This window comes from Petromyzon marinus, chromosome 43 (genome assembly GCF_048934315.1).
Source record: "Petromyzon marinus isolate PM22_M1 ecotype Great Lakes invasive population chromosome 43, UKy_Petmar_22M1.pri1.0, whole genome shotgun sequence".
Classification (NCBI taxonomy): Eukaryota; Metazoa; Chordata; class Hyperoartia; order Petromyzontiformes; family Petromyzontidae; genus Petromyzon; species Petromyzon marinus.
This window is the reverse complement of record NC_133709.1, coordinates 7,679,077-7,689,938: the sequence shown is the minus strand read 5'-3', so window position 1 is coordinate 7,689,938 and position 10,862 is coordinate 7,679,077. Positions and strand designations below refer to the sequence as shown.

At 47.9% G+C, this 10,862-nt stretch overlaps 1 protein-coding gene across 2 annotated transcripts in view; it reads right to left on the bottom strand.

Annotated features, from left to right (window-relative positions):
• Nucleotides 1-268: 268 nt before the first annotated feature.
• Nucleotides 269-10,862, bottom strand: part of LOC116951651 (collagen alpha-1(XII) chain-like) — a 137,779-nt gene continuing 127,185 nt past the window's right edge. The window contains exons 58-67 of one of the 2 annotated variants that reach the window (XR_012946754.1): nucleotides 10,676-10,729; nucleotides 9,446-9,499; nucleotides 9,039-9,110; nucleotides 8,051-8,086; nucleotides 6,967-7,033; nucleotides 5,932-6,120; nucleotides 5,516-5,593; nucleotides 4,108-4,263; nucleotides 3,430-3,510; nucleotides 269-2,697 (exon numbers count right to left, since the gene is read on the bottom strand). Coding sequence is in view for 1 of the 2 variants with exons in the window: in XM_032970446.2 (XP_032826337.2) it covers nucleotides 2,669-2,697; nucleotides 4,108-4,263; nucleotides 5,516-5,593; nucleotides 5,932-6,120; nucleotides 6,967-7,033; nucleotides 8,051-8,086; nucleotides 9,039-9,110; nucleotides 9,446-9,499; nucleotides 10,676-10,729 (735 nt within the window). In the remaining variant the exon portion in view is untranslated. The remainder of the gene's footprint in view (nucleotides 2,698-3,429; nucleotides 3,511-4,107; nucleotides 4,264-5,515; nucleotides 5,594-5,931; nucleotides 6,121-6,966; nucleotides 7,034-8,050; nucleotides 8,087-9,038; nucleotides 9,111-9,445; nucleotides 9,500-10,675; nucleotides 10,730-10,862) is intronic. The other variant, XM_032970446.2, reaches the window with a different exon arrangement.

Here is a 10,862-nt window from a genome sequence, read left to right as displayed (position 1 = left end):
GATAAGTACTGGTATCTGATCATTGTCCAATTCCAAATCAACATGAAGATGACTTTGGTAAAAAAAGATCACGTGTAACCTGTTGGGCACGATACTAAGCATTGAAACAGTGGCAAGATATTTATCCGTGATGTTTCAGCGTTGTTGAATCGGTGCTAAGTTTAGTGCAAAAGTTACATTGTTGAAAACGAAGCATTGACAGTGAAATTAGACTCGCATATCCAACTCTCAATCTTAAAACACAAATGAGATGTCAACGCACGCAGAATAGTGTACAATTTCGTTGGATTTTTTTTTATTTCACACCGACACAAATAAATACGCAAACTTCGTACAAATCTTACACAGGGCCGCCCCGACAGTGGTCAAATAGGGCCGCAGGATTTTCCACAATCGAGTTTTACTCAACACCCCTTAAAAACATTTAAACGTGGAAGGCTATACTTACCGTATCAGACATTACAACAGCTTTGGCTGGAACGAGCGAAGCAAAGGACTACAACCGATAATGTTTTCATTTAAACAATAAAAAGCTAAATAAGGCTCGGTTAGTGCAGTAAAGCGAGTTAATTTATTCCAACAAGCATCACCTTGGCGACAATGGCGGAGCCGGGATATTCAGGTAGGGGGGCAACCCCTCCAGCAATGAAAAATTATAGGAGTTGTTAGTAAGGACATGTCCGTTGCTTTTTATTCGACGCGTGTGCGGCGATGGCGCAGCCATCGATCGAGGTGTCGAATTCGAACCGCGCTGTGTGATCGGCATCGCGTTTGCTGAAGGTGCTGATGCCTTCAGGGAAGTCGTGTACTCTATACGCAACTGTGCACAATTCTGTGAGTCACTTATAACTGCTTTGCCGTTACTTATTGGCAATTATGGACTCTATTGTCCTATCATCTCATAGAGTCCCTGGCACATAATAATATGCTACTCAGTGCAGTGGGGGTCGCAAAATGCCGATTAATTACTAATAAACCCCAATGATCCGATCGAAATTAGGGATTTAGATCGGCTCATTGGGGGGGGGGGGCGGGGGGGGGGGCACGTGCCACTCCACCCAACTGGCTCCGCCAGTGCTTGTTGATGCGGTGTGTTGAACAAGTTCACTGAATCATGGACTTGGGAGAATCGATGGTACGCAAGCTTCGAAGGCAATAAAACGCATTACGACCGAGGCTGAGCTCAGCCACAGATAGTTTTCAACGCTAGCCAATCTTGTTCACAATTACGAGAGAGCAATTTCACGACGTGCACTTTTGGGCACGCAAGCTGCTTGGCGGATCCGAGAAGGCTGAAACGTTGCAGTCGTGGGAAATTGCGTACTGTAATTTTGAAGACTAAAAAACATTCACTTTGATTAATGGTTCGGGCCACTTTGGGGCAGTGGCATGACCTTCTGGTAATGAAATAAAAGAGTGGTTTATAAGGAGTGCATAGTTGCATTGATGAGAAGGGGCCAACGCGTGTTCCAATTATGAAAAAGAGCCTCGTTTGACTCCAAACTTTTACACATTATCCCAGACGCACCCACCCTGGGTCACATATGGGAATGTGGTCTTTGGTATTAAAGGCAAATTGTATCGGTCCCCTATGACCCACGCCACCTAACAATGGGGTGGGGTGGGACTGCGTCTGGTATGAGCTGTCACCTGCAAGCCAAGCACGATGGCTCCTTTCTGTGCCACCAGATTCCTTAACGTGACTGCGAAACGTTTTACGAAATAAAAATGCCGCTGGGAGACTGTTAGGTCAAGCGATTCGAAGGCCGTGATGGCAAATTTAATCGAGCGTGTTGTGCGGCTCACAATCTGCAGGGTAAATACTGTGGCAAGCGGATGGCAGTACGGAAGAAAAAAAAAACACGTTGCTGACTTTCCTATCATTTGTAAATAACACTGCGGCCTTAATAGGAAAAATATATTTATTTGGCGAATGGGAATTCTTCATAACATACTTGCGCTTGTCCACTACTGCCAATGCAGCATCACCAAATAACGAAAGTTTGACCCTCCGATGGAATGTTATTGTCTCGAATGTACGTGGGGTTTCTCTGCATGCTGCCGTTTCCTCCCCCACGTGAACAAATGCGAATAAAGATTTGTCCAAACATACCAGTTTTCAGATTTCTCCTCTTTTCGAGAATTATGCCATATCCCCGCTCTATTTTCACAAAAAATTTCATATATATAATAAAAAAAAGAAAAAAACGAAGCCAATAATAAAATAAGCTAAAACCGAGCAAAATACATTTCCGTAATGTGTCATCAAATGTGTAGCATGAGGGTTCTTCGTTGGAAACGTGACCACGCAACTCCGTGTACCTCTGGTGTGCGAGTGAGTGTATCCGACTGAACACAGCTGCGCGTGCGCGTAGCTACATTATTTCTGCGTAGCCGCACGCAAGTTTACGCATAAACTGTGTGCGTGTGTGCGCACGCCTGTGGGTCAGTAGCTGTCGGTATAAAACAATATGTGCGGTTATAATGTAGTAAGTTGTGTACAGGCATAAGGCACTACTATTTTAGGTGTAAAGTAACTTACTTGTTGGTATAAAATAAAGCATATGTGGGCAGCTATGACCTGGTGGCTGTTAGTTATCAAACATCGTGTGAACGTTCAATGTAATCAGTGCATCGTTGCTTTCCTGCCACTGTGGGAGGCACTTCATCACTCAAAGCCACCGCCCAATGATGGAGCTGAAATCATGAAAGAAAAGACAAAGTTAATACGATCGTTCACATGCAAACCGAGACGTTGTTTGGCACAATTCCGTGTTTATGACTTTTAAAAGTATTTCTGTCACTGCAATTTTCTTACCAAGTCAGTTATATCTTTTTTTGTATTTACACATCAGCATGTAGTAGACATACTCTTCGGTTCTTTCGGTAAAGTCACGAAGGTATATCCACGTAACTTTACCGAAAGAACCAAAGAGTATGGATTCCTGCAGTCACGAAAGCTTCAAATCAAGAATGTAGTAGACAATGATAAATACACGCACATACAGAATACAAGCACATTGTACGAACTTGCATGCAAACTGGTTTGCTGCCCTATCTGTATGGATTGTATCACATCAACTGCTCTGACTTCTGTGCTTTCCCCGGCTTCTCCAGTTTCCTCCCACAGGTGAGATGACCAAGGTATTGGCCAAACATCTCAACGAGTAAGCGTCCTTGTGAAAGAGTCTTGAGTCTCGGTGTGGCTTTCCTCGATAAAATTAAAAACGAATGCTATTTCACTTGCAGTGAATAGCTCTGACTCTAGGTTAAGGCAAACTCCAGGTGAGTTGTAACGAAAAAAAGACTCAACAGCTTTGTAAATTACGCTGCCTTAAAAAAAATATATAAAAGACGACGCTTTAGGCAATGACCATTCTTCTTCTCCGTAGCGCAAACCATTTAAATCCACTGTCGCACTCTACTCACATGCTCCCACATCTCTGCTGCCCGCCTTCACCAACCCGCACTGACCAGCGTGGTGAAGTATGCTCAAAAAACCTCATCCAGCTGTGGATTGACAAAAAGGGCTGCAAATTAATTCACTTCAACCGCGCTCCGACGTTTTTTTTTCGGATTGTACCCACGTGCACTTTGGTGTGACCTTTCCGATGTTTCACTCCACACGTGAAATAGCTTCATCAGCAACTGGATGCTTCAGCCTTGGTTTCTGAAGAAGCTTCCGGTGCGCGAAGCTAAAACTTTGGACGTCGTGCCCAAAAGACCTCGCGGTCCGGTCCCGAAAACACGCCGGAGAGCAATACAAATAACTCGCGCGCAAAACTCGCGCGCGAGTTATTTACTTATTATGTATTATTATTAATTCAAAAAACTTAAACAAGAGTCCCGTACAAAGCACGAGCGATAGGAAGTGGAGGGAGTACAGATATTCCGCGGATGCCAAGCCCGAAGCCAGATGCCCGTCCTGTGAGTACAATTTAATATTGTGAACTGAATCCGTCTATCTCTCGGTGAGAACACAGTCCCTCACTGTTGGTAAGTGGTCTAAGTTAAACACGATCTGCAGTGTAAGACACAAAGGCCAGACAGGTTGAGGTGTTGAACTGTGTAGTGGCTGTAGGCACAGCCGCACCAAGCCGCCCTTACCTCCAAAGGAGTACCCCGCACACTGAGATGAGTCGCAGAATCCAGGGGGTCCCGGGGGGCCATTGGACCCAGGGGACCCGGGTCGACCCTGGGGGCCGGGTGGCCCAGCCATACCGGGTCGACCCGTGTTGCCTGGGATCCCGGTACCAGGGCGGCCTGGCCGGTACGCACACACACACGCACACAAGCACACACGCACGCACACAGGCACGCACACACGAACGCACGTGATGAGTGAGGGTAAAGTTGCCACCTTGTCCTGGTTTCCCTGACGTCCTCTTTTCGAGGCTTGACAGTAAAATTAGACTCACATGTCCAACTCTCAATCTTGAACCTCGTCATAATTGAGACGTTAACGCACGGGAGGATTAAAAGTCCTGGTTTTTGTCAGTTGCATAATCGTCCATCACTCAAGCCAATGCATGTACGTACAGTTCTCCCCTCTTCTTTAATTGTGAGGAATTCTTCTGCTCGCGATTTTTTCCTGGTTTTTTGTACCTCAAGAGGTGGCAACCCATGAGATGACAGAATCTCAGACTGTGATCTAGGCGGAGAGCAGGCACGTGGAAAATGTTACTTACCAAGGGCTGAAGAGGACTTTCAAAAACCTTTGGCGGGTGGTCACACATGACCATACATACGCCTAAGCGCACTGGCGGAGCCAGTGGGGGGGAAGGGGTGGCACGTGCCTCCCCAATGAAATTATGGATTTTTAGTAATGAATCGGCATTTTGCGACCCCCACTGCCAATGTGTAGCATATTATTACGTGCCAGGGACTCTATGAGATGATAGGACAATAGTCTGAGTCCATAATTGGCAATAAGTAACGGCAAAGCAGTTATTATAAGTTACTCACAGAACTGTGCGCAGTTGCGTATACAGTACACGACTTCCCTGAAGGCAAACACCTTCAGCGAGCGCGATGCCGATCACACACGGTTCGAATTCGACCCTCAATCAATGGCTGCGCCATCGCCGCACACGAAACGAATAAAAATCAAGGGACAAGTCCTTACATATTACTAACAACTATCATTATTCATTGCTGGAGGGGTTGCCCCCCCTACCTGAAAATTCTGGCTCCGTCATTGCCTTAGCGTTATCCAATAATAATGCAAAACATAGTAAAGGCTCACCCGTATGGAAGGCTGCGCTTGTTGCCAGGTTTAAAATATTGCCCTCTAGAACCTCCTGATTATTTCTGCTAAGATGCTCGCAGTGACGAATGAACATTGTTTGCGGCCCGTTGGGAAGTGGCGAGCCTCATTGGGCCTCGTGAAATGAGGTCATGAGCTATTTCTTGCCCGCGTGGGCTGTAGGTTCCCCACAATGGATGGGGAAGGTGGGGGGGGGGGGCGCTGGAGGAGCAAGGGAGCGAGGCTGACGGGGGGGTAGGGAAATTATACCTGGGGGGCCGGGGGGCCCGTCCTGTCCACGGATACCATTTCCAGGACCACCCCGCTCTCCCTTCTCTCCTGTCAAACCTGGGGGGGGGGGGGGGCAGAAACATTGGTGAGAGTGGAACGGACAAGCATTGGCATGCACACACTAAAAAGAAAGATCCCCCGTATAGCCTGCATTGGCTGTTTGGGTAATGGCTGTGCACGAGCACCTATTGAGGGAGGCAAAGGCGGCCGGGCGTGGTCCTGACCACCCCACCCCCTCATGCGCTGTGCCGGCCTTCATAGGTGCCTGCTAACAGCATTTGCCCCAACAGTCTATTAAGGCTATACGGGGGCATCTTTGTCGTCGTTATATATGCAAGGATGTGTATAGGCGGGAGTGGGAGTGCATGTGCGTGTGTGTGCGTGCGTGTGTCTACCTCTCCCTCCTTGAAGGCCGGGGATTCCAGGAGACCCCGGGAAGCCGGGACGTCCTGCCGCACCGGGCTCCCCTCGCAGGCCAGGGCGACCCGGGGGTCCCTGGGGACCTGGGGGTCCTGGTTCGCTGCGCACGGGGGCTCCGTTGTTGGGGATCTGGTTTAACATGGAGTTGAACCTTCGCACGTGCTCTGCGTGAGACGAGACACAAACAAGCATGGTGTTTTTTTTTTCTTTTCACAACGACGGAGGTTCGTTGTCCGGCTTCCCGGCACGTCGGACATCATGCCGAACGGAACTGGGTACAAATCCCCGAAAACACATCGGGGAGCCATATGGCACAACCACAAAAATCAATGTGATTTGTCGTAATGTACAAATGTATGTACATTTAAAAAAAAGAAAGACATTTGCTATCTATCTACTGCTGAATGAAGGCCTCCGCAAGCCGTCGCCACCTCCCTTGGTCTGGCGAAGAAACAATCCACCTCGCTCTTGCACACGAGCCGCATGGATGCATGTTAAACTTCTTTCGCACCGTACATAGCCAACTGTGCTAATCAGAGGTGCGAGCTGATTGCGTCGCTCCATCTCCGCGGTGGACGGTCCTCTTTGGCGTGTTGTCTCCTCTGGCTGCCACTCCATCGTCAGTCTCAACCACCGGCTATCGTCTTCCCTTCCAGCGCCGCATCATGCCCAAGCTATACTGACTTCTTTTTTTTTATATACAATCGTTTTTCTTTAAGAAACAAAGCCCACTGACTTTCTTCAGTCGGCGACAGCCAATACGATGTCTCGAAGACATTGAAGGGGGGACACAACTGAGAATCACATCAGAGTATGCGTACCCAGGGCCGTCATTGAAAGTGGCCTGGGATCACGATGGTGAACGAAAGAGGCGTACAAGAGCAGGTTGGAGTGCTCAACGGAATAAAAATGAACATCAGCGTAAGAATATATTTTACAAAGGGAGGGTAAGTGTGCAGCGGGCGCAAACATCCAACACGGACCAAAGAGGCCCGAACGCTCACACTCACCGTTGATGATCTGCTCACAGACCTGCCGAGCCAGGGACCTCACCAGATTCTGACTCTGAGAGTCTCCCTGTGTAAGCATGCACATAAGCACGCACACAAGTGCGTTTAAATGTCCACACAAACACGCACGGATGCACACATACAGCACATGCGTGTGCACACATTTACACACACACACTGAACACATGTTGGCAATGCACGCAAGCACACAAAGATTCCCCTTATAGTCTTAACATACTGTTAGGGCAAGTGCTGTTAGCGACCGCCTATGAAGGCTGGCAAGGCACATGAGGGGGTGGGTGGCCAGCACCACGCCCGGCCACCTTTGTCTTCCATGTAGCGATGTTTACACACCGCACCAGGTACTAATTTGAGGTTGAGTCGACCTAGGGAAGGCCCAGGACCGGTTCAGATAATCACCAATGATGTTGGCCGTGGGCGGGAATCGAACCCGGGTTGCCGGGTTTGGAGCGGAGCATGCGAACCGCTACGCTACCGCTCCCCATCACACACAAATATACACGTACACAAACCCACACGGCTAAATAACTGCTTAATCATTTGACTGCTTAGTCAAGACTGCTTATAATGCAAGGGGTTTAATATTCAAGGCAATGAGCCAGCCTCCGTCACCCTCTAGCGTCGTGCCATCTAGCTTCAGGTCACTGTGACTAAAGCATTTACATAAACCCACTCGTTGTAATTCTATTTGAACGAATTTCAAAAGGTTGTATAATTGGATTTATATGTAACCTGCCATAGGAATGTGGAGTTTTTTTTACTCCTGGACCTGGGCCGCAAACAGAGATGAGTGCCACCCCCCACCCCCCTCCCCACCCCATGCTGGTTGGATTTGAGCAAAGGGGATCGCTATGATCTCGACCTGGGTTTAATTAAGCAATGCCACAAGACGCCGCTTTTGCAGAGTTGAACAATCACGACCGCTCAGGGCTGTACATGAACCTGTACAATGGGGTACATGTTCAACATACCGCTAGACAGAAGACGGCCCAATGAGGTCATCACTAAACATCACCAACGATGGCTGCACCGAAAACGTTGCTGCGCCCTAACGGGGTCTTACCCTCTCTCCTCGCTCTCCTTTTGGTCCCGTTAGACCCTGAAACAAAAAACACAGCGAAATAATGTGCTTATTACTGCTGCCGCTAGCATTAATATAAGTGTGTGTGTGCAAACGGAATACGATTTGGATTTATAGATCATTGACATGCAGCCACTTCGAAAGACGCTGTACAGACACAGTGGGCGTATTTATCTTATAGACAGAGGTAGCCAGTCATGGGCTGAGGGATAAAGGAAGGCCTTGAACGTTTACACCACGGATGGCCTGGGAAAGGGAATTCCATACCTTGGAGACAGCAGAGGAGAACGAGCGACCTCCCACTGAAACTGTGTCAATAATAATGTTCATTTTTTTATTTAGCTAGAAGTGCCACACTGAGCACAATGACTCTTTTTTCAGAAGGATCCTGGATTGGGTTTTTATTTGAAGATGTTTTTTTTTCAGCCAATTGACGAGTTATTTATACGTATGAGTGGAAACCGGAGCACTGGAAGAAAACCCACACGCTCGTAGAGGCGACACTCCACCACCGTACAAATGGAAACAGATGGCAATTATTCCACTTGCAGTAATGCACTCTCCTGCCCGGGGTATGGCACCTCGACACCCACGGGAAGGGAGTTTCACAACATCCGTGTGATCCACCAGTCCTCGCTGCATCTACAGGTGCTGGATGACAGGCTGTGTGTATAGCCACCGCTGCCGGCCTTCGCCACCGCCGTAGATGTGCACGTGTGTACCCGTTGGTAAAGACTGTCTACGTGCACACCTGTCTGTGAATATAGGAGTATGTGAGCACGTGTCAGTGCATGTGTTTGTACGTGAAACACTGAAAGGTGGATCGGTAAAATAATAAATTATTTAACAAAGAAAAACTAACTTTACCTATGTACATATCTGAGTGTGAATACTTGAGTGTGTGTGTGTGCACGTAGGTGAGTATATGTGCGTGTATGTGTGTTGTGTAAATGTTGGTGCACACGTGTACCAGCTGTCCCTTAGGCCCAACAGGGCCTAGTTTCCCTTCGTTGCCTTGGATTCCCTGCGTCCCAGGTCCACCCTGAGTTGGGAGAGACAAAGGTCACATTTGCTTAATAAAAATAAGCATTTTCCCAGCCTCTTGGCAATCCACTGCTGGATGTATGCCTCGGCACACCGTATCAATCATAGGGGTTTAATTGAGCAGACATCACCACGCTGCTCAGTGTGGCTTGGTGAAAGGTGGAGGGAGGGGGGAGGTAGGACGAGTTTAAACATCGTTCGCCACTGATGTAAGCCATATGCCGAGAACTGAACTCGGGCTCCGAGGTTCACGGCGCAATGTGCTAGCCACTGCACAGATCGTTTCACCGTTGTGTTAGCTTACGTGCAGTGGATTATTCATCAAGGTCTCACCATGGGGCCTGGAGGGCCAGGTGGGCCTGTGCCGCCATCTTTTCCTGCAGGCCCCTGGGAAAAGGAGGAAAAGGGGGACACAATAAGAATGTGACACTGATATGGTGTTTGGGGGGATGGGGGGGGGGCTCAGGTGTCAGAGACACTAAGCAACACTCCAACTGAGATTCTTGTGTTCGAATCCAAGTTGCAGCCATCCGTAATTAAACTGGGTTCTCAATTTTTTGTTACTATTAAAAATGTTGTTAGGTAAATCCCACTTGAGCTCTTTTAGCTCTTTGTCAGTAGCGACCTGGCACTACTGGTGCTCAACGAAGTGGCTTATCGTGTGGGCATTTATAGCAGCCAAATACTCTAAATTCATGTTTCTAAACGTGGAGATAAAATACCGGAGGACCAGAATAATAATCCACGCGACCATGGGAAGAATATGTAAACTCCAAATATACAGGCATCAGGGTCGGGATTGAACCCACGACCTCCTGCATACCAGGTAAGGGAGTTAACATCTCACCACCGCAGTACCCCAGTTTTCAGGCGATGCCAGTCGATGGTCTCAACTTGGTGACCAATGATTGCACCAAAAAAAACTGTAACATTAAAATTAATTGGCCTTCATTGTTAAAAAACTTTGCCTGACTGCCACGTGACAAACTTCTCCAAAGACCGGCACGAGGGAAAGTGCAGGTAATTTGAAGGGATCCCAAAAGTATCTCTGTGATATCACCTTTGGCGTGGCCATTCCCAATAGAGAAGCGCTGCACTATTCTACAAGGGCTTTGCAGGGACATTCCTTCACCTCCTGACGTGACTCGATATCACAGTTGGAATAAAAATTAAGAAATTAGGCAAGAAATAGCGCATGATAACAATCAAAATTCTTCTTTTGCATGGTGGGGAGTCAGTTCACTGACACCAGAATCAGAATATGTATGTATACTGGAGGAATCTGATGAGATATAAAGCTCTTTTTCACAGATGTCCTTCATGTGATGGTGATTGAGTGAGCCAGTGCACTTGCACGTGTATCAGCTTCATGGTGAATATCTGAAACGCTGCCAGCGAACGATGGAACCGGGCAGTATGGTTACTATGTGAGCCCGTGGTTTAGGATGGGCGACAGCGGTCGTCGCACTCTGGGCTATTTATTTATTGTCCACTGGTGGAGGATATGGCAGCATGCACGGCACAGTGTACGATTTAAACTATCACTGGGAAGGCAAACCTTACCCGTTGTCCTGCAGAACCTGGTCTCCCCATTACTCCCTGCGGGCCTTGGGGTCCCTGAAAAAAAAACACCACATCACAACGTGATTATTTCTCAAATAGTTGCATCTATTTTGCGCCCATATCACCATGGGACGTCTCAGGGAACACTTTCAGTTCGGCCTAGGGGAGCCCCGAATGGCAGCCTTCT